Source organism: Emiliania huxleyi, assembly GCF_000372725.1.
Source record: "Emiliania huxleyi CCMP1516 unplaced genomic scaffold EMIHUscaffold_11, whole genome shotgun sequence".
In the NCBI taxonomy this organism is placed as follows: domain Eukaryota; phylum Haptophyta; order Isochrysidales; family Noelaerhabdaceae; genus Emiliania; species Emiliania huxleyi.
The window spans coordinates 587,203-607,666 of NW_005201792.1; the positions used below are offsets into that span (position 1 = coordinate 587,203).

General features: G+C 66.8%; 6 protein-coding genes across 6 annotated transcripts; 3 read left to right on the plus strand and 3 right to left on the minus strand.

The window, feature by feature from the left end:
- The first annotated feature begins 879 nt into the window (after positions 1–879).
- Positions 880–2,013, plus strand: EMIHUDRAFT_351457 (hypothetical protein). Its single transcript, XM_005791929.1, has one exon. It carries the CDS (start codon positions 1,055–1,057, stop codon positions 1,838–1,840), a length of 786 nt encoding a protein of 261 aa, XP_005791986.1. The 5' UTR covers positions 880–1,054; the 3' UTR covers positions 1,841–2,013.
- EMIHUDRAFT_448868 (hypothetical protein) lies at positions 1,995–6,703 on the minus strand (the record flags this gene model as incomplete). Its single annotated transcript, XM_005791930.1, has 9 exons — positions 1,995–2,280; positions 2,344–2,600; positions 2,668–2,885; positions 2,953–2,979; positions 3,051–3,159; positions 3,232–3,253; positions 3,344–3,558; positions 3,649–3,994; positions 6,584–6,703. The coding sequence occupies 8 exons, from the start codon at positions 6,701–6,703 to the stop codon at positions 2,365–2,367; spliced, it is 1,293 nt and encodes a 430-aa protein (XP_005791987.1). The 3' UTR covers positions 1,995–2,280; positions 2,344–2,364.
- A 395-nt stretch (positions 6,704–7,098) lies between these two features.
- On the minus strand, positions 7,099–8,431 carry EMIHUDRAFT_200068 (hypothetical protein; the record flags this gene model as incomplete). Its single annotated transcript, XM_005791931.1, has 3 exons — positions 7,099–7,233; positions 7,314–7,346; positions 7,427–8,431. 3 exons carry the CDS (start codon positions 8,429–8,431, stop codon positions 7,099–7,101), a joined length of 1,173 nt encoding a protein of 390 aa, XP_005791988.1.
- A 1,077-nt stretch (positions 8,432–9,508) lies between these two features.
- Positions 9,509–13,235, minus strand: EMIHUDRAFT_462171 (hypothetical protein). The gene is made up of 9 exons (XM_005791932.1): positions 12,764–13,235; positions 12,532–12,696; positions 12,388–12,462; positions 12,086–12,319; positions 11,526–11,566; positions 10,700–10,948; positions 10,478–10,613; positions 9,848–10,389; positions 9,509–9,770 (listed from the first exon to the last, which is right to left on the minus strand). Exons 1-9 carry the CDS (start codon positions 13,226–13,228, stop codon positions 9,599–9,601), a joined length of 2,079 nt encoding a protein of 692 aa, XP_005791989.1. The 5' UTR covers positions 13,229–13,235; the 3' UTR covers positions 9,509–9,598.
- A 1,464-nt stretch (positions 13,236–14,699) lies between these two features.
- On the plus strand, positions 14,700–15,597 carry EMIHUDRAFT_351461 (hypothetical protein). The gene has a single exon (XM_005791933.1). The coding sequence runs from the start codon at positions 15,098–15,100 to the stop codon at positions 15,470–15,472; it is 375 nt and encodes a 124-aa protein (XP_005791990.1). The 5' UTR covers positions 14,700–15,097; the 3' UTR covers positions 15,473–15,597.
- Positions 15,598–15,818: 221 nt separating this feature from the next.
- Positions 15,819–19,600, plus strand: EMIHUDRAFT_448870 (hypothetical protein; the record flags this gene model as incomplete). The annotated part of the gene is made up of 9 exons (XM_005791934.1): positions 15,819–16,412; positions 16,513–16,590; positions 16,737–16,871; positions 17,517–17,808; positions 17,863–18,002; positions 18,074–18,224; positions 18,298–18,542; positions 18,690–19,193; positions 19,361–19,600. The coding sequence occupies 9 exons, from the start codon at positions 15,819–15,821 to the stop codon at positions 19,598–19,600; spliced, it is 2,379 nt and encodes a 792-aa protein (XP_005791991.1).
- Between the last annotated feature and the right edge of the window lie 864 nt (positions 19,601–20,464).

Genomic DNA, 20,464 nt, shown 5'->3' on the forward strand with positions numbered 1-20,464 from the left:
GCTGCGCCCTGTGTCCGACCCCGTTTCGCTTTTGCGCAGCAACACCTCAATTAAACTTTTAGGCCCTCCAAATTCGGGTCGGAGCGTAGCGCGGAGTGGGCCCCGAGTTTGAAAAGGGCGACGGACGCTTGCGTCCTAGCAACAACGCCTCCCCAGCGCAGAGGGGCCCCTCTTCCAGCTCCGCTGAGAGCATCGGCCTTATTTTCCTCAGGCCTTCTGGCATCCCCGTGCGGTGCGCATTCTCAATCTGCTGCGCAGCGCGGGTTTGCAGTCGCATAGTACTAGGCACCGTCGCGCCTGCGCGTCGCTCGCGCTCGCCATTTTGCGTAGGTATGTAGAGAGTTGTTGGTATGTATGCGAGTATCGCGTACATCTCCGCGTCTATCACCTCCACGTGCTCGGCAGCTTTCCTCCCCACATCGCACATGCCCGCCCCAGAGGCTGTCCGTATCTCCTCTTCTCCACAGGGTCCGATCCCGTTGGGTTCCTTTACCTGTGCGTCTCCCGGGACGCGCCTCCCAAATCGCGTCGGTCCTTCGAACACGCCGTACGCCACCCTAGGATTCGGCACGTACTTTCTACCCTCCGCCATTTCGTCTTCAAGGTCCTTTCCTCCGTCCGTCGCCGCCAAGTGTGTGAACTGGTGTGAGACGTGCAGCGCGAGACCATGTCTGCGCTACTTCCACGCACCACGTTCAGAGCTCGTCCCTTCCCCGACTTGAGCGGCGAGCCCTCGCTGTCTTTTCCCATCTTGATTTGCGCTCCCTTGCCGTCTCTCAGCTCTCCCCCGGTCTCGACGGCGGTCCTCTTCCCAGCTGAGAGCGCACGTTATTTTCTTCCGGGTTTCGGAGAACGTCCTGGAAACATTCGCAAGTCGCCGACTTCCATGGATTCGTTCGGCCTTGTTCTCCTCCTCACGTCGGCCAGCGGTCTCACCGTCAAGCCCGCCCTCCTCCCACCACCGCGGTCAATCGCCACGCCTTCTGTGGCCACCAAAACTGCACCATTTGAAGCGGCTTATGGACTCCATAAGCCGCGCATCAACGAACCGCGGATGGCTGGCACCGACTCTGACACCGCCTCGCGTGCTGGCGCCGCACTGCAGATGGCGATTTATGACGACGCTCGCCAGCGCTCAGCCAGAGCGCCACGCCGCTGGCCGGCCGCGAGCAAGTGGGTGCTGGCGTCGGCCGCCGCCGCCGCCCTGGTCCAATGCGATTTGGGCGGGCTGCTCGCGGCGTACAACTCGGCGCTACATGATTGGCCATTCTCCACCAAGGCTCTGAGCACTGGCATCACCTACGTCCTCAGCGACTTGACGGCGCAGGCTCTCGAGCGGCGGGCTGTCGCCAGCAGCAGCGGTGGCAGCCGGCAAGGCATCACCCTGTCGGCGGCGGGCAGCGAGAGCAAGCTCAGGGTCGGGCGTGCGCTGCGCTTTGGAGCGGTCGGCCTCCTCTGGGTGGGCCCGCTGCTCGCCGGATGGTTCCAGCTCATGGAGCACTTTGTGCCCGGCCGCTCTGCCGGCGCCGTCACCCGCAAGCTGATCCTCGACCAACTCGTGCAAGGACCCTTCATGATCGGCACCATGTACCTACTGACCGGCGTCTCGGGCGGGCTGGCGACCGGCCGGGGCTTTGGTCGATCCCTGCGGCAGGCTCGTCGCACGGCCGAGCAGCAGCTGGCGCCAACGTGGGTGCGGTCCGTCTTTGTGTGGGCGCCGGTGCAGGCGCTGCAGCAGTTGTTCGTCCCGCTGCAGCACCGCGTGCTCGTCGCGAATGGGGTGAGCTACTTCTGGGACACGTACCTCGCGAACAAAATGGGCGGTGAGGACGAGAGCTGATGCCCTGCTGAGTTCCGTGAGCCATGTTCCGTGCAAGCACGCCCACTAGCGAAACCGAGGGAGCCGTGGTACGTGTGTGCACAATCCCTGTGACAGTATGTGCATGTACGTGCATCAAAGTCACACGTGTTATCTTTTCTTCTGTTGTCTAATCTTGTGTTCACATGCAACTCTTAACCGACGCTCCCGCACCGCGCCGGGTGCACACTTGGGGACACTTACATGTGCATGCACATGTGCCAATTTGGTGCACACTTGGGGACACGCGGGAGTGGGAGTGCGAGCGTGGAGGCGGGGGGGGGCAGGCGCAGGGCGCGGCGCGGCGGCCCCGCACTGTGCGCACTGCGCACACCCGACCGCAACGCGCAACGGTAAACTCCATCGTCCATGCGCCGGTAATGGTAAACCATGCGGTAAACCTAAACGCGCGCGTACACACACAAGACACAGCACACACAACGTCTCATCAACAGGTTGGCGCAGACCTCGCTCTGAGAGCTGTGCCTGCTTTCGCCGAAACCGCTTCATTCGCTTGTGTGACTGTGTGCGGCCCCGCGCTGTGCATGGCCCACCGCGCCGGTGTGACCTACGGCAGACCGCTGTCTCCGCCATGCTCGGAGCTGCTCGCCCGCTCTAGAGCCCCCAAGCCGTCCCTGGACCGCCCAGATCGCCCCAGCCGTCGTCATCGGCCGCGGCACTCCACGAGGGGAACGACTTGTCCTCCGCCAGAAAGTGCTGGTGGTACTCCTCCGCATCGTGCCTAGGGACACGCGTCGGGACGCGTGATCGACGACTCGAGACGAGCGGTAGCTGCACGCTCCTCGCGCCACGCGCTCGGGGGCAAGACAGGAACCAGCCCTTCCTTGCCCGCCTCCGCGAGCGCCGTCCGCGCTGCCGCCGCCTGCGCGCCGGTGTGTGCCCAGACGGCGACCCGCGTCTGCCGCCGCCGGAGGAGGTGGAGCGCGGAGTCGGCGGGGAGGGCGCGCACGCGCTGCACGCGTGGGTCGGATGCGAAGCGGCGAACCAGCTCGCCGTAGGAGACGACCTGCCCACACAAGCAGGCGTGAGTTGACCTGCACCGCGGCGCGGAGGCCTGCGCCGCCGCTCGAGGCCGACGGGTCGAAGTCGAGACGGAGCGCCTAGTGCCCGTGGCAACGCCCGCGACTCAGCCGCCGGCCCAGACTCGCGCGGAGGCGGAGGGGCGAGCGGCCTCGGTGTGCGTGTTCGCGCGGGCGCAGACGCTCTCGTACGACGGTGGCGCCCCGGACGGGTCCCCGTCGCCGTCGCCGCCCGTGTAGCCGACGCGGGAGCGCAGGACGCCTGGTGGACGAGAGAAGGGGCGCGAGCGTCACGGGCTGGCGCACGGCGGGCAGGTCAGCGAGGCGCCTCACCCGGGATCGAGTCGTACTCGGACTGCGGCAGGTGGAATCAGCCGAGGCCAAAGGTGGCCGTCTCTGTGCGGGTATGCTCCTCCCCGCGTGCGCCAGGAGAGACGTGCGACACATAGTAAAGCCTCGCAGCGCGCGCCATCTCCGCCTCGCCGGCGCTCGTCGCCTGCACTGAGGGTCGCGCGGCGACCGCCTCCATCCACGAGGCCGTCCTCGCAAGCCCCTGCTGACGGCAGAGCTTGAGCAGGTCAATGTTGCGCCAGTACGGTAGCATGAGCAGCATCCGCTCGACCCACGGAGCGGCGACGCACTCGGCCAGCGAGAACGCCCCTCCGAGCAGGAAGGGCGCCGCGCCAGTGGACGCCTCGCGTCAGCCTCCTCGCGCCATCGTGCGCTCCCACAGAGATGCCTCCACCGCACGTAGCGTCTCCAGGAGGCCGGCGACGGCAGTGCGGACCTGCGCCTCGGACTCGGCCTTGAGCACCGTGTAATAAGCCGGCTCGACCTGGCTTGTCCACACACCCACGAAGGCGTCGATGGCAGCCGTCTCGGCGCTCGGAAGCAAGTTTGTGTGCCGAGTGCGGAACTCTGTCGCCACGCGCCTCGCGACGACCGCTGACTCCGTCACCACCTCCCCGTCATCCATCACGAGGAGAGGCACGAGGCCGGTTGGCGACAGCCTCAGGAACTCCGGCGGTTTCTTCTCGAGGTCGATCAGCGTGTGCTCAAAGCGTGTTTTTGTCTCGAGCAGCGCAACCCAAGGGCGCTGCGCAAAGGGTCACACACCCGAGTTGAAGAGGCGAAGCCCGAATGGTGCGAGGGCGAGCATGACTCCGCCGAGCTGAAAGCCCAACTGGGCGTCCCTCGCGGCTGCTCCAAAAAACAAAACCGGGAGGGTTGGGAGCGAGGGGGCGAAAGCCCAGCCCTCTCCGCGCGGCGATGCGCCCTCCCCCCTCGCTTTTGCAAAATCCTGCAAAGGTGGGGACGTGTCTGTCCTCGACCTAGCCCTAGCTTGGGATGTCCGTTGTATTTATTTATTTATCGAGGGGGCGAAAGTGTTCAGTGCGGTAGATGGTAAGCTCGAGGCGCGTGAGCCGGACCTGTGAGCCGGACCACCCCCTCTTGTTCCCTGCGTTGTTGAGCCAGGACTCAACATACTCGGGCTTGCTCATCCCAAACTGTCACTCCCCTTTCTCCCGGCCGGGGTGGGGCGCGCGCGGGGGCGGCGGGTGTGCGGCGGGTGTGCGGGATGTCTGTGGGCCCGAGAGCGATTGCCGTGTCCGCCTTGCGTTTGTTTCAAACATCGAAGGCTAAGCTCAAAAAGAAATAAAAAAAGGCAAATATTATATATGTCGCGCTCCGCATGCCGCCGCTTGTTGACAGCGCGCTGGGCGGCGAAGTCTCAGAGAACGTCCTCTAGGCGGCTGCGGACGGCCGCGTGGGACCGGTGCGATTGTGGCTGAATGACGGCGGGAAGGCGGACACGCTCTTCCACGCTGAGTCTCAGTGCGGCCAGACTCCATGCACCCTGCTGATGCTCTCCGCGCAGGCCGGGCACGTGCAGATGGTCGAGCTCCTCCTGAAGCGTGGCGCACACATCAACCTGCAAACCAGTTGCGGGTCCACTGCGCTCAACACTGCCGCCGCCTGCTACGGCAACGAGCGAATGGTGGAGATGCTGCTGCTGCACGGAGCGGAGATAAACCCGCAGGACTCCGCCGTTTGGTCGGCGCTGGCAGTGGCTGCCCAGGGTGGACAAGAGCGGGTTGTCGACCTGCTGCTGCGGCGTGGCGCAGAGATCGACATGCAAGACAAGAACGGTGGCACCGCGCTGATGCTCGCCGCCTTCGGCCATCCCGCCGTCGTTCTCCGCCTGCTGCGGGCGGGCGCAGACATGACGTTGCGCGATGCGGAGGGCAAGACGGCGCTGCAGTGGGCCAAGGAGGAGGGCCACGCCGAGTGCGTCGAGGCCTTCAGGACGCATCTCGGGGAGGTGGCAGCGGTCCGGAAAAAAGGCGCCGTCAGCCGAAGCAGGCGGCGCAGGTGAGGCGGTGGGTGCGAGTGCCGCGGCCTCTGCTTCGAGCGGCGAGGGAGGCGCGGAGGTCGAGCCGAGCGGCGGCGGGGCGGTGCCAGAGGAGGTTGAGCTGGCGGCTCGGCGAGGCGATGAGGAGGCGGTGCTGGCGTGGCTCGACGGCGGCGGGCGGGTCAACGCGACGTTCGAGTACGTCTTTTCGGAAGGGCCTGTGAGCGGCATGACGCTACTGATGCTCGCAATGACCTACGGCCACGCGGGGCTGGCTGAGGCGCTTCTGCGGCGCGGTGCAGATGTCTCGTTGCAGAACAGCAGAGGTGGCGCCGCGCTGGGTCTCGCCGCCGCGAACGGCCGCAAGAAGCTGGTCGAGCTGGCATTGCAGCACGGCGCGGAGGTGAATCAGCAAAACAATTCCTGCATCACTGCGTTGATGGACGCCGCCTACAAAGGCCACGAGCGGATTGTCGACTCGCTGATCCGGCACGGCGCGGCGATCGACCTGCAGGCCAACAACAGCGACACCGCACTGATTCGGGCCGCTTTCAACGGCCACCCCGCCGCCCTCCTCCGCTTGCTGCGGGCGGGTGCAGACATGACGCTGTGCACTACGGATGGCACGACCGCGCTGCAATGGGCCAAGAAGCAGGGCCACACTGAGTGCGTGCGCGCCCTCGCGGAGCATGCGGCGGCCGAGAAGGCGGCCGAGAAGGCGGCGGCGGAGGCGGCGTGGGCCGCGGGAGCGGCGGAGAGGGCGGCGCAGAGGGCAGCGGAGGAGAAGGAGGCGGCGCGGCACGCCGAGGAGCTGCTGGCGGAGGTCGAGGCGGAGAAGCGCGCCAAGGGCAAGAAAGGCAAGAAGAAGAAGAAGAAGGGCGGCAGGCCGGGCGGGGCGGGGCCGTCGCAGGAGCCCGAGGAGGGTGCCGAGGGGCCGTCGCAGGCAGACGCAGCGGAGGCGGCGAAGAAGGCCGAGGAGGCGAGGCTTCTCCTGCTTCTCGAGACGCTCACCGAGGAGAGGATGCGGCTTGGCATCACGCCGGAGAGCCAGGCGGCGGCGGCGGCCGAGGTGGCCGAGGTGGCACGCTTGGACGCGGAGGCGGACGAGGCGGAGGAGGAGGCGGAGGCGGAGCAGGAGGCCGAGGCGGCGGCCGAGGCGGCGGAGGCGGATGCCGAGGCGGCGCAGGCGGAGGCCAGGGCGGCGAGGGACGAGGTCGTGGCGGCGCTGGAGAAGGCCAGGGTAGCGCTGGAGGAGGCCAAGGCGAAGCTGAGCGGGGCCGAGTCGGCTGTTGAGGGGGGCGAGACGGCGCTCGAGGAGGCGAGGGCCGCCACAAAGATGAGGCGTGCTGCTGCAGCCGCTGCGATGGCCAGGGCAGCCGCCGCCAGGATGGCAGCGGAGGCGGCCCAGCGCTCATAGCGCGAGCTGCTCAGAAAGAATCGCGTGGCCACCATCCTGCGGACTGCTCTCCCGGATGGGTGGAGCTTGGGAGCTTCCGTCGAGGACGCGCTCGCCGGAGGGTCATCATGCACTGAGATGTGTGCTTGGGTGACTGTTGTCGTTGTTCGCTTGAGCCGGGGAGGTCTGAGCGGGGGCGGGGCGGGCGCGGGGGGGGCGGGGGGGGTGCTCGAACGGCTTGCCTCGGGGAGAGTTCGCCGCCCGCGGCACCCCCGCGGCGGGCGGGCGGGGAACGTGGGGGACACCTTTGGAGCGGGTGTGCGGGTCCGGAGACCGGCGCACAGAGGACACCGCCAAGGGGAGCTTTCGTGACGAGTTTTAGAGTTTCTCTATTAGAGATTACACACACAAAGAATAAATACAATAAGAGACCAGATCTAACACGCAGCGGTCAACGCTGGGCAACGTAAGTGACGGGACCGTTCACAAGATCATGAAAGAGATCCCCTCCTGGACCCGGCGCCGGCCGCACGAGATGGAACACGTCTCGTAAGCCGGGCCGCGTAAGCCGCGCGCTCTTGCTCGCCTGTGTTGACTGCATGCGCATCCGCAGCTGCCGTCGAAGCGTTTGGGAGTGAGCAATTTCTGCCACACGTCATCTGGCACCCGCCCTGGTACACCTTCCTCCAGCACGCTCGCCTCCGCCGCGCGAGCGTGCACCGCACGGACCCGAGGCGATCTACGAGCGGCATGCCGGGTGGGATGCAAGGCACGCGCACCGCCTTGACGCGGGATCTCAGCGGCGCCACAATTTGCGGTGAGGGGTGCAGTGCCGCGCACTGCAGCACAGCCTCGCGCTTGCTCGCCTCCATGCCCAAGCAACCCATCGCGAAGGCCTTTGCGACTCGCTCCAGCGCGTCCCGCTTCTCGAGGAAGTTTCCGGCGGCTGACACGTGCACCGCCACCTTGTCGCACACCGTGCACATCCTCAAGCCGGACCTCCTGCAGTAGTGCATGACGGAGCGACTGTCGCCTTGGATGTAGGCTGGGTTCACGAACGTCGCCCGCAACGTGCGGATTGCGTCGCTAAAGACGACTTGCTCGAACTTGCGCATCGTGTCGCGGCCGTCAGAGGACACCATGCCACGCACGAGCCGTTCAAACATTTCACGGGTTCGTTGGGTTGGGCGGGCGTGATAGATTCCACCGTTATAGGTGTTCCCCCTGCAGGTTGACTGCACACACGATCGATTGAAGCTGGTGCCCCGAAAGTCGGTCCACGCAGTAACCTGCATGTCATCCTCCCCATACCGTCGCTTGTAAACCTTGGCCGGATCCGAAAGGAACAGGACGTCGGCATCCGCCAGAGTGGTGGCAATCCCTAGACCCAGCGCATGGCTGACCAGCTCAACCCTCCGCCAGCATATCCGCAGGTAGAGCTTGTGCCTGACACCGCGATCGTGGTAGCCCGTCTCAACAGAGGTGAAGTTGCCAGCGCCCTGCGCCAAGAGCGCGCGGTCAAGGAGGTGCTCGTCCCTCACGCAGTTCTGCAGCTGCTCGTGGCGACACTTGTCGTACGATGCATCATCCCAGCAAATGACGACCAAGCGTCCCAGGAGCTGCTGCAGGCCCATGGCACGTGCGTGGCAGATCTGGCCCACCTCCCACAGCGGCAGGATCGCTGCGTTGAGGAATGTGAGGATGATGCCGTCGTCAGCCGCGATGTTCGCCTGCTTCATGGTCCGCGTGACGGCCGGCGCAATCGCCGTTCGGCTTGCCGCCATCGCCACTCCGGTCTCCGCCCGCGAAGCAAACTTTCGCCTCTCATTCGACGCTGAACTGACTATCTGACACCCCCCCTTTCCCCCGCTTACCCCGCTGGGCCGCAAGCCCGGCCTCCGCGCCCTGGAATGCTTTACGGCGACGTTATATAGACTGTACTAGTGTGGGACCTGCCGCGTTACCCGCCTCTGTTGTTCGGGCAGTGAGAGACGCAGGATCTGCACGCGAAGTGGGCTCCACTCCGCATTTGCATTTTGGTTTTGGGTGTCGGAGATCATCCATCGCAAGCATTGCTAAAAATCTCTCTCTCGCAAGCACTCATCAGTCAGCTCGGAGCCGCACGCGATGCTGCGGGCGCCGTTGGCTCCGTGCCTAAGGCAGATAGATTAGGGTGTGAGCTGCGGCAGCCAGTCGGAGGCCGCGATGGATGGCCCAGGGCCGGCGGCGGTGAAGGCGTCCGTCGATGAAGGGATGTCGTCGAGGGAGCCATCGTCCTCCGCGGCTGGTGCACCAGTCCAGTTGTCGGAGTTCGAGATCGCAGTCGCCCGTTGACGAACTCACGGAATGTGAGCGACTTGGTGCACGCTGGGTCGAGCATCATGACCCGCATCTCATCCTGGGCGAGGAAGTCGCCCAGGGACCAGCTGTTGGCGTCGCCGTTTTGATCGAGCTGCATCCAAAAGGTGCATGGTTTCGTAGTCAAGCGTAAACGCCCAGGAGTTGGTGCCTGGGTGACTTGCTGATGAGAGCGCCTTCCAGGCGGGCAGTCGTGCCCCTCACCTACGGTCATACGGCGGCGTCAGAGGGGGGGAAGGGGCGCGAAGCGTGAACATGGAGGCAAGCAGGTGGTGGGCACCTGGCCAAGGCCGGCGACCTCAAAGTTGTCGTGATATCGCTGAGCGTGAGAGGGACCGGATCGGCAGCAGCACGGGAGGAGTCAGCGGCCGGAGAGGCCGGAGAGCCATCCGACGGAGGCCGGTCGTGCATCGGCGCGTCGGCCGTAGGGGCCGTAGGGGCGGCATCCGTCGCTGCGGGTCGCTGCGGGCCGACGATTGTGGACTGATCGATCGTCGGCGGGCGGATTTCGGCTGGGACGTTCTACGGTTAAACCAAGAGCGTCGGCGCCGACACGAGAGACTTATAAGGGTAGATGTGTTCGACTATGGACACTATATCGACCGGCCGCGAGAGCTGGACGAGGGCGCGCCGCCGACGCCCAGCTCCACGCTGCGCGAGTTGGAGGTGTCTTCGAGCTCGCCGTAGTAGGCGTCCAGCCAGCGGGCCGGCTCATTCTGCTGGCCACCACGCGGCGGCTGCGCCACCCGCGCCTCAAAGTCGAGCCTGTGCGGCCGGCCCATCGCTTCGGGTTGATAGGGGCGGGGTCGGGGCGTGGGGAGGGCGCGCGAGGGCGGCCGCACATCGTCGCCATGCGGAGAAAGAGCCACTCGTTGAAGGCCTGCCGCTGGACCTTTTCGAAGGTGGAGTTGAAGACGGCGATCAGGAGGTTGAGCAGCACAAAGTAGGAGAGGACGATGTACCCCCAAAAGAGCACGTCCCCGGTGGCATGCAGCTGGCCGGTGAGGCCGTCGAGCAAGGAGCGGTCCACCGACGAGAGCAGCCACAGCAGCTGCTCCTGCAGGATGCGCGGGTAGCCGCCGTAATCGAGCGACTCGCCCGAGAGCGCGAAGAGCACGAAGAAGGCGTTCGCGAAGCCGATCAGCACAAAGGCGTACAAGCCGCCGAAACGCGTGATGTCGACGAGCATGCCTCGGACGGTGACGAGGAGCGGGCCTGGGGGCGAGCGGAGCTGCATCAGGGGCGGGGAGAGAAACGGCGGGCTCCGCTGCGGCGGCGCGAGCGTGCCGAGGGAGCGGAAGAGCGAGGCGTATTCGAGGCCGCGCACGGCAAAGGAGAGCTGAAGCAGGCCGGGCAGCGACTGGGCGACGGCGTAGGCACTCGCCTTTCGGGGAGGGGCGCGCGCGTGGCAGCTGGCGCAAGCGGGGATGGCCGGGGAGGAGGAAAGGGCGGGAGGCGTCCACAAGCGGGACGTGGACACGGCTCGCCTCGAGGGCACCGGCGTCGGCCGGCTGCTGCGGCAGGAAGTGGAGCGGAGGGAGGGCGAGGATGGCGAGCAAGTGGCCGGCGTCGAGCACGTTCCACGCCGATCCAAAGTGAGCGGCGAGCCTACGGAGGGGGTGCCAGCCGAGGGTCCCCGCGGCGAGGCAGCGAGGGTGGCCGGCGGGGGGCGAAGCTGGCCCGTTCCGTCGCACCCCCGCCGACTCCACCGAAAAGAAGAAGGGCCTACCGGAGTGGCGCCGTTGGACGCGTGGCGGACGTGCCCCGCCCCCAGCCCGCCCTCTCCCGCTACGAGGCAAGCTTGCCAGCTGCCGAGCAGCGCGAGGGTAGAGACGACGAAGACGGGAGAGCTCGCCACGACGGCCGGGTCTGCGCCGCCCGCGCGCAGGTCGAGCGAGTTTGCAAAAGCGGCTCCGACGAGGAAGAGGTACTGCGCTGTCCGCCTGTTCCATAGTGACTCGTCCGTAGGGACTCGGTGACTCAGAGGTAGAGGCGCCGCGCGATCCGCCTCCAAAAGACGCCCGCGCCGAAGTCGCGCCACTTCCGTCCGACGAGCGAGCGGAGGAGCGGCGTGGAGAGGAGCTCCTGCCCGCGCGGGAGAGGCGTGAGGGGCGAAATGGGTGGGGTTGTGTGTGTGTATGTGTGGGGGGGGGGGGGGGGCTCCTTTCGCTTGTGCTTGACGACGAGCTGGTCGACGGTGAGGGGCGGCCCGCCTGCACGCAGCCCGACCTCCGTGAGAAAGCGGGAGGGGCCGGTCTGGGCGGGGCGGCGGGCAGGTCTGCTGTGCGCCGTCGAGCGGCGCGAAAGCGAGCGGCGACGCGGGCCCGTCGAGCGGCAGGACGACGCCTATCGGACGGGTCCGGGCAGGCTCAGAGCGGGGTCCGGCTCGGGCCGCCGCGTGGCGAACACGACGCCGTCGAACGAGTACCAGAAGAGGTCGTTTCCCCACCTGCCCCGCCGGCCAAAGAGAGGACGGCTCAGATCGAGCGGTGGGTGGCTCAAGCGCGGGGCATCGCACACCAGCGGTACTCGAAGCGCGACTTTGCGTCGAGGAGCCGCGCCTTAGGGGCAAATCAAGGACAGGTCAAGGACAGGTCAAGGACAGGTCAAGGACAGGTCAAGGACAGGTCAAGGACAGGTCAAGGACAAGTCAAGGACAAGTCAAGAAACGTCCTCTGCGTCGGGCGGGCGCGCCGCCAGCGGCTAGTCTCGGCTAGTCTCGGCTGGTCTCTCGGGGAGGCGCACCGCCAGCGCGGGCAGCGTCTCGATGCCCATCGAGAGCGCCGAGCGGCCCGCGCCGTTCTTGCAGTAGCCGTCGACGCCGAGCTCGAGAAGCAGCTCCGCCTGCATCTCGGTCAATCTCGGTGCATCCCGATCGATCTCGGTGCATCTCGGCCAATCTCCCGACGCCGAGCTCAAGCAGCTCCGCCGAGAGGTTGCGCGGGCGACTCCATCTCGGCTGAGAGTCTCGGCCGAATCTCGACTACTCTCGCCGTCTGCAGGTTGCGCGACGACTCCATCAGCGTGTGCAGCGGGTTGGAGCCGTCGCCGTCCGTGGCGAGGAAGACGGAAGGGCGCACGCGCTGCCGCATGAAGGTGAGGACGTTTGCGTTGCCGTTGAAGGCGGCGGCGTGCGCGTACGTGAAGCTCGGCGACGGCTGCAGCAGCCACTCCACCTTTTGCTCGAGGTTGAGTCCGAAGCGGTGCAGCAGCGAGAGGGCCTCGACGTCGCCCTCGAAGCAGGCGTGCGCGCCGGGGCTCGACCAGTACCACCGCGGGTAGTTTGCGTCGGCGGCGCCGCTCGAGAGGGCCTCCTGCTCGAGACGAACACGGATTAGTAGAGGAAGCATGAGCCGGCGGCGCCGCTCGAGAGCGGGCGCGCCTCGATGAGGGCGAGCCGCTCCGCCTGCGACACGCCGGGCAGCAGCCGCACCAGGTTTCCCTCGTCGGGCCGCACCTAGCCGCGGCGCGAGCGGTGATTGGACGCCCGCACGGAGTCCGCCTGCCCTCTGCTGCGCCGCCGCACCAGCAGCGCGAGCGGCGAGCGGCAGCGCCCCTCGAGCTGCATCACGCGGGAGCCGTCCGCAGCGTACGGCGCGGGAGGGAAGACAAAGTCCCAAGTCTCTCCGGACGCGATGCTGCGCCGGATCGCAGTGACGTTTCCCTCGATGAAGGCGGTGAGCAGCTCCGCCTTTTGCGGTCGGTGAGGGCTAGGGTTAGGGTTAGGTTGTGAGATGAGGGCGGCGAGCAGCCGTCGCCTTTGCGTCGGTCGACTCGTCGCTCAGGTAGCCGGCAGAGAGGGCGCGGCCGACGTACTTTGCGCGGAAGCGGCGGAAGAGCAGGTCCTGCACGGCGTACACGGTCTGAGCGTCCTTGAAGCCCCCGGCGAGCGAGGCCGTCAGCTCAGAGATTTGCATCTCGAGCTGGCTCACCTCGGGTGTCGCCGCCGCCCCCACGTCGCCGACTGCTGGCGTCTCGGCGGATGCCGGCTCGGCGGCTGGCGCCTGCGGCGGCCCATGCTCGTCCTCATTGCCGCGGCTGCGTACCAAACGTCGAAGGGCCAGCCTCGCTCGAGACCGGCGATTGCTACCTCCGTCCACGTCATCGCGCATCAGTAGTGCGACTCGCGTCCTCGCTCTCTCTCCAGCCCGATGCCATGCTGTTGTCCACGGCACCAGCGCAGCGACCGGCGTCGAGAGGAGGAGAGCTACAAGAGCCGACATCACCGCTGAGTGGACAGAGGAAAAGAATTCAGACAAGAGCCACTCATTCGACACAGGTACGATGGAGCGCTCGCCGAAGAGGAGTACGACAAAATAGCGCCCGTGATTGCCTGCACGCTACCCGCACTCACGGACTCCATACCCGAAAGAAAGAGAAGGGAGCTCGCGGGAGAGGTGACGAGTGAACTACAGGTAGTGGGGAAGGCAGCCTCGATTGCCATACAGACATGGGTGCGAAACAACGACAAGACCAAGGCACGGGCAGAGGAACGAGAGAAGAATATAGGGTGGATAAAGCGCCTGTTCACGGCATGGAGGGTGAGCCACACCGAACGTACCGAGCGAAGAGCCGAACGGAAGGAGGACGGGGAAGATGACTCCGAGGAGGACGAACCAGTGGAAATTCAGTTGTCAGATGTCACGATGCATCCGAAGGGGACCCCAGCGCCGGCATCATCCGTAGAGGCACGAGTGTTCGAAGAGAGAGTGGACCTGAGCAACAACATGACCTGCAGGCAAATGATCGGAGTGGGAGTCAGAAATGTGGTCCTTGCGCGAGGGGAGCTCGATAGACTCGAGGGGCCAGGATATGCAGCAAGGAGGGCGGAGCTGCGCCGAAAGGCGAAAGAAGCCGAGAGAACAAGGGAACGGCAGGCGGCGGCGGCGCAGGACGAGGCAGAAGAGAATGACGCGACAGAGGAGGAAGTGACAAGGGAGAGAACGACGAGAGTGGGACGGCCGCGAGGTGGCATGAAGGTTGCAGCGAGAATCGGCGAGAGACTGCGAAAAGAGATAGGAAGAGGCAGACTCCCTAGGGTGGGCGACGGCTAGCGCATCACACTCCTCTCCTTAAAATCCCTGTGTGGTGGCGGCGTGCCGTCCTCCCATCCCTCCCTTGGGTTGTCTGTTTTCTTTCTTTCTTTTACAGGTACGACCCTTGTCAGGAGCAGGAGAGCCCCACCTGTCCCCCTGATCGTTCTTCCAAAATCCTGCTCGTGCAGGTGTGGACCCTGTGTCCTCGTCCCATCCCTCGTTTGGCGTGTCTGTTTTCTTTCTTTCTTTTTACAGGTACGACAGAGGAAAAGTGTTGGAGAGTGTGAACTCAAACCTACTTCCTGACCGTAGCCTGACCGTCCTTGTGTAACCGTCTCATGTTCATGTTTGGTTTGTCCTGCCGCGCACATTGTCATCGACTTGGTGGCTGTGTGTGGTGATGTAGCGATGGTGTGGGTCTCTAGTGACCTAGCTCCTCCGTGTTCCGTCTCCTGACATGGTACCGACCGGTGAGTGCACGGAGTGAGCAGTGCGGCACTGAGGCCGACATGAGAGCTGGTGCGGCACACAAGCGAGATGTGTTGCCGCACAGCATTTCCGGCTTACGCTCGATACGTTGGCTGGCACCATGGGCACCCGCGAGCCGTGGTGATTGGCTGGGCACAGAGGCTCGGCGCACGGTGGCACAGCGGCCGCCAACTGCTCGGCACGGAGGCTGAGCAGAATGAGTACAACCGCAACATCAACTTGGGTGCTTGCGGATCTTCTGCGACAGAGCGCATCTCCGCCAGCACTGCGGCTGTGTGGACACGAGTATCCCCTCTTGCTTCTCCTTACCGGTCCGTTCTCCTCGCCTACGGACCACCATCGCAGCTGCTGCCTCCGCTACCAGCTCTCGGGCTGCTGCAACGGCAGTTACCGCAAAGATCTCGCACCGAATGTGGACCCTGCCTTTCGCCGCCGCTACTTCCGACGTCGCCGCTCGACACGACCGGAGCTGTACGCGATGAACACGCGACGATCGACACGCCCTCTCTGCCTTGTGTGGCGATTACCACGTCGTGGGGGAGTGTTGGGCACCTGTTCGACGTGGCAATGCCACTCTACCTCATTGCTGTCTCTTCCTCGTCTCGCCTCCTCGCGCTAGCCCGTCCCGCTGTCCAACGCCTCTGGCAAGAAGTCCAATGCGCCTCTACGAGCGTCTCTGCCGTCTGGACGTCTGAGACTGAGCCTGCCATCTCCGACGTCGGCGGCCCGTGGCGCAACATCAACGTTCGGGGCATTGAAGATCGTCCTCACGTCCCTGATGCGCTCATCCGCGTCAACGCGGCGAGGCCTCCCAACGGCCCAATCGCCGCGCAGCAAGGGGGCGCCCCCGCTGCCGCTCCCGCGCCCGCCGCGCCTGCCGCGCCCGCTCAAGCCGCCGCCCCGCGACGCTCAGCCCGGATTGCAGCTCGCGGCGCGCCATGACCGAGCTCCACAACGAGCTCCTGTTCATTATCTCCCCTTTCTCTCTCTCCGCCCACTCGGCCGCGCTTTGACCCCTTCACTGGATCATCTTAGCGCGCAAGTCTTGCCAACAAGCAAGACCATCCTTCGCGAAGACGCAAGGTTGGACGCTTAGCCAGCCCCGCGAGACGCCGGGCGGGTAACCGGCATACCTACGCTCAGACACATTCACACTCTGTGGCTGTGGTGATGTAGCGATGGTGTGGGTCTCTAGTGACCTATACAGCTCCTCCGTGTTCCGTCTGCTGACAAAAAGAATTCACGTTACGCGGCACGCCGCATACTCGATCATTCGTCTGGGCGCTCCATGTCAGCCGCAGACCCGATGCCGACCGAGCCCTTCCAGCTCTCCGCCATCCTCACCGGCCACGAGCAGGACGTGCGATCCGTGGGACCGTTCGCCGACGGCCAGGTCATCACCGGCTCGCGCGACGCGACGGTGCGTGTGTGGAAAGTCGACAGCGAGTCGGCTGACGGAGCCTCTGCCACGTGCACGCACACGCTCAGCGGCCACACGCACTTTGTGGGCGCCGTCGGCATCACCGCCGCCGGCGAGGCCCTGTCGGGCTCCAACGACAAGCACATCATCATCTGGAACACCGAGGCGGCGGCGCCGGCGCACGTGCTGCAGGGCCACACCGAGCCGGTCACGTGCGTCCGCGTCTCGCCGAGCAGCGGGCAGCTCTTCTCCGCGTCGTGGGACAAGACCGCGCGCGTGTGGGACCTCGGCAGCGCCAGCTGCGTCGCCGTGCTGAAGGGGCACGAGGCGGCGCTCTGGGCGGTGCAGCCGCTTGGCGAGGAGGCTGCATCCGACCGGTGCCTCACGGGGGGCGGGGACCGGACGATCAAGCTCTGGGCGGGCGAGACGTGCGAGCGCACGTACGAGGGCCACAGCGACGTCGTGCGCGACCTCGCGCTGCTGCCCGGGGCGAGCCTGCCCTGCCGCTGCTCGCCGCGACACGCGACACGTCCACACGGCGCGCCCTGTGTCCCTCTCGCAGGCGGGCTTCCTGTCGTGCTCGAACGACGCGACGGTGAGGATGTGGGAGCTGGGCGGCGAGTGCCTGCGCGTGCTGCAGGCGCGAGCCCCGCGGGGAGGGGAGGAGGCTGCGGGGCGGAGGAGGGGACAGGGCGGAGGAGAGGAGGGGACGGGGCGGGAGGGAGAGAAGGAGGCGGAGAGGGAGGCGGAGGGAGGGGAGCGATGCCCCGCGTGGCCTCACCGCAGGCGTCGGAGACGTTCCTCTACTCGGTCTCCGTCCTGCCCGGCGGGGAGTGGCTCACTTGCTCCGAGGACCGCACCGTCCGCGTCTGGGCGGGCGGCAGCGACGACTGCGTCCAGTCGATCACTCACCCGGCGACAGTGTGGGACTGCGCGCCGCTTCCCAACGGCGAGCGACGCACGCGACATACACCCCGCCCGCGCGCACCGGCCCTTGCGCGCCAGCCCCGCCCGGCTCCTGCCCCTCTCCGGGACGTGGAGATGGTAGGGGATGGAGGTGGCAGGGATGGCCGGGGCCCCTCGCCTCGCTCCGGCGCGTGGAGCCGGTCTCCTTGTGCCCCTCACAGACAAGAGTCGAAACCTACACCCGCACCCTCACCCTCTCCCTCTCCCTCTCCCTCACCCTCACCCTCACCCTCACCCTCTCCCTCTCCCTCGCCCTCTCCCTCTCCCTCACCCTCTCCCTCACCCTCACCCTCACCCTCACCCTCACCCTCTCCCTCCACCCTCCACCCTCAGGCGACATCGTCGCCGGCTGCGCGGACGGCAGGGCCTACCTGTGGACGCGCGCGGCGGGGCGGGCGGCGCCGCAGGCGCTGCGGGGCGACGCCTCAACGGCGGTGTCCTGCGCCTCGGCTGCACCTCGGCTGCACCTCGGGAGTAGGCGCTGCAGGCGGGCTTCAAGGACGAGGTCGCTGCGGTGGCGATGCCGGCGCAGCAGGCGGGTGGCGGGCGGGGCCCTCGGCTGTGGTTGGCTGCTCACTCTCGGCTCTCCGCCTCGCGCAGGTGGAGGGGATGGTCGGCGATCTGGACGTGTCGCAGCTGGCGAGCGAGGAGGCGCTGGCCCAGCCGGGCGAGCGGGAGGGGCAGCACAAGATCGTCAAGGACGAGGGCGGCACGCCGATGCTCTACACGTGGTCGATGGCAAAGGGCACGTGGGAAAAGATCGGCGAGGTGACGGGCTCGTCGGGCGGCACGTCGCTCGGCAAGCGGATGCACGGCGGCAAGGAGTACGACTACCTCTTCGACATCGACATCAACGGCGTGCCACTGCCCGACCACGACACGTCCACGACACGTCCGCCGCTGCGACGACTCGCGTCCGCGACACGTCCGCGGCGCGTCCCTCTAGGCAGCATGCTCAAGTTGCCCTTCAACCGCGGCGACGACCCCTGGTGGGCGGCGCAGCAGTTCCTCTGGAACAACGACATCGACCAGGCCTTCCTCGACCAGGTCGCAAACTTCGTCATCACAAACACGCCCGGGAACCAGGCCCCGTCTCTGGCCCGCGCCCACCCCACACGCCCCTCCTCCTCCCCCAAGCTCCTCCCTCCTCTCCGCAGGTCTCGTCCGGCCCGCGCAACGCCGACCCATTCACCTCTGGCGGCTCGTACCGGCCCGCCGCCAACGGCGCGGGATCGAGCGGCGCAAACGGAGGCAACGCCGACCCCTTCACCTCTAGCGGCGCCTACCGGCCCGGCGCGGCCCCCGAGGGCACGCCGCCGTGGCGCGGGAGCTCGAGGCAATCTCCGAGAGGGCCCGAGGGGACCCGCGGCTGTGGCCGTAGGCGTGCCCAGCTGTGGCGGGTCGAGCGCGCCGCAGGACCCGTGGATGCGAGGCGCGTACACCACCGCGCAGGGCGCCGCCGCCGCCGCCGCCGCCGCCGTTACTTCCGCCGCCGCCGCCGCGCCGCCGCCTTCCTACGTCTCGTTCGAGGCTGGCAAGCACGACGCGGCCCTCGCCAAGCTGCTCGAGTTCTCCGCCAAGTTGCGCGACGGCGAGGGGCCCGACCTCGCGCTCGACGAAACCCAGGTCGCGAGAGATCGCGATCGCCCCGAGATCGCCCCGAGGTCGCCCCGAGGTCGCCCCGAGGTCGCCCCGAGGTCGCCCCGAGATCGCCTCTGCCCCCCAAGGACACTCAAAGTCCCCCGAGGTCACCCTCCCCCGCCTCCCTCCCAGGAGAGCGGCCTCGCCGCGCTCGTCGCCGAGCTGCGCAAGGGCGGCGCCTCCGCCGCCCTCGCCCTCGCGCCCGCCACCCTCGCCACCTTCACCGGCGAGGGCGGCCGGCCCGGCCTGCTCGGCTGGCCCGCGCCGTACCTCTTCCCGGCGCTCGACTTGCTGAGGCTCGCGCTGCTCCGCGCGGCCAGGAGCGGCGTCGACACCCTCGAGCCGCCGATGGCCCTGCGGCTGACCGCGCTGCTCGCGCCCGGCTCCGCCGCCGCCGCCGAGAAGGCGGCGCCGCTCATGGCGCTGCGCGGGCTCGCAAACATGGCTGCCAACCCCGCGCTGCGCCCGCTCGCCGCGCCGCACGCTGGCGCGATGCTCGAGAGCCTCTCGCCCTTCCTCGGCGGCGAGAGCCCGCCCGCCACCCGCCTCGCCGCGAGCTCGCTCCTCCTCAACGCCTCCTCGCTGCTCAAGGACAAGGCGGCGGCGGCGGCGGACGAGGAGGGCCTCCTGATGCAGGTGCGGCCTCCCCCCCCCCCCCCCCCTCCCCCACTCCCTCCCCCTCCTCCCCACACTCCCCACTCACCACCCCCCCTTCCCCCCCCTTTGCCCGCCGGTCCCGGCCCCACCGCGCACCAGCCCTCTCGCCCCGATGGCCGGCGCCTGACCCGCCACCGCCTCCGCAGGGCCTCTCGCTTGTCTCGCACGCCCTCGCCACGCCCTCCCTCGAGGAGGAAGCCCTCTTCCGCGTGCTCTGCTCGCTCGGCGCGCTGCTCGAGACGGGCGCCGCCGCCGCAGAGACCGCGAGCTCGCTCGACATCGAGTCCGCCCTCGACGGCCTCCGCTTGCCCGACGGCGGCGCGCCAAAGGTGCGCCAGAAGCTGGCGGCCGTCCGGGCGGCACTCGCCAAGCGCAGCAAGCAGTGAGCGGCCGCGGCTGCGCGCGCGTGCTAGCCGGCGGTGGGTGCAGGCGAGCACAGTCTTTCCCTGGCTCACACAGAAGCTTCGGCTTGCGCGAAAGCCCACCCGTTTGGTATCCCGGCCGAACGCGCGCGACATATCTGACATATGTGCTAATGTCGTATCGTGTGGCGCCTGAGACGAGTCAACGAGCGAACGCCCTTTTGCTGGGTGTGTGTATGTTACGACACGGAATATTCTGCGCACACCAGCGCGCAGCGCCATAGTGTATTTTCTTCTCAATTTCCCGCCACACGCACGATCCTCCGGATGACCTCTCCGCTCCTCGCTCCTCTCCGGATCCCAGTCTGCAGTCAGCCCCGTGGGCGTGGCGCTAGTCCTCTCGTCTAGCCTTTCAGTGTACGACTGTATCTAGATACGTATCTTTTTATAGAGGGGAGAGAAGCGTGTGTGTGTGTGTGTTCTCTATAGAGGTCCCAAAGGTAAAGCTCGAGCCCAAGGCTGCGTGAGAGCTCGGAAGCGAGCTTTGCACGGCGATCGAAGATCTCTCTCAGTGTGTAGGTACGACTTTGCGTTTTAGCTTCTCAGTGTGTACCCTCTCTCGCTCTCTCAATGTACGTAAGAGAGTGTGTGTGGCTATTCGCTCTTACGAATCTGCCTCTCGGAAGACGCGCGCCGGCTCGGGGGACTCGCTTGCGATCCCGTTCCAGCCACAGAGGCCGCGTGAGGCGTGTGGGACGGTGCACCCACGCTGGGGCCCGAGTGCACTGGCCACGCGTTTCGAGGGGAGGGCGGCTCGTAACTGAGGTTCGCCGTCAGAGACAGTCGTCCTCCCCTCAACCGTGGGGGGCGTTGGCTTGATCCCACCGG

Excerpts from the sequence above, each read along its gene's own strand:
- EMIHUDRAFT_351461 (XM_005791933.1), top strand. The coding sequence starts at position 15,098 with ATGCCACTCTACCTCATTGCTGTCTCTTCCTCGTCTCGCCTCCTCGCG.
- EMIHUDRAFT_351457 (XM_005791929.1), top strand. The coding sequence starts at position 1,055 with ATGGCTGGCACCGACTCTGACACCGCCTCGCGTGCTGGCGCCGCACTG.
- EMIHUDRAFT_462171 (XM_005791932.1), bottom strand. The coding sequence starts at position 13,228 with ATGTCGGCTCTTGTAGCTCTCCTCCTCTCGACGCCGGTCGCTGCGCTG. Across the intron at positions 12,463-12,531 it reads GCTCGCCGCTCGCGCTGCTG|GTGCGGCCCGACGAGGGAAA; the intron begins GTGCGGCGGCGC and ends CGCCGCGGCTAG. Across the intron at positions 9,771-9,847 it reads TTTCTCCGCATGGCGACGAT|GCTCGACTTTGAGGCGCGGG; the intron begins GTGCGGCCGCCC and ends CCGGCCGCACAG.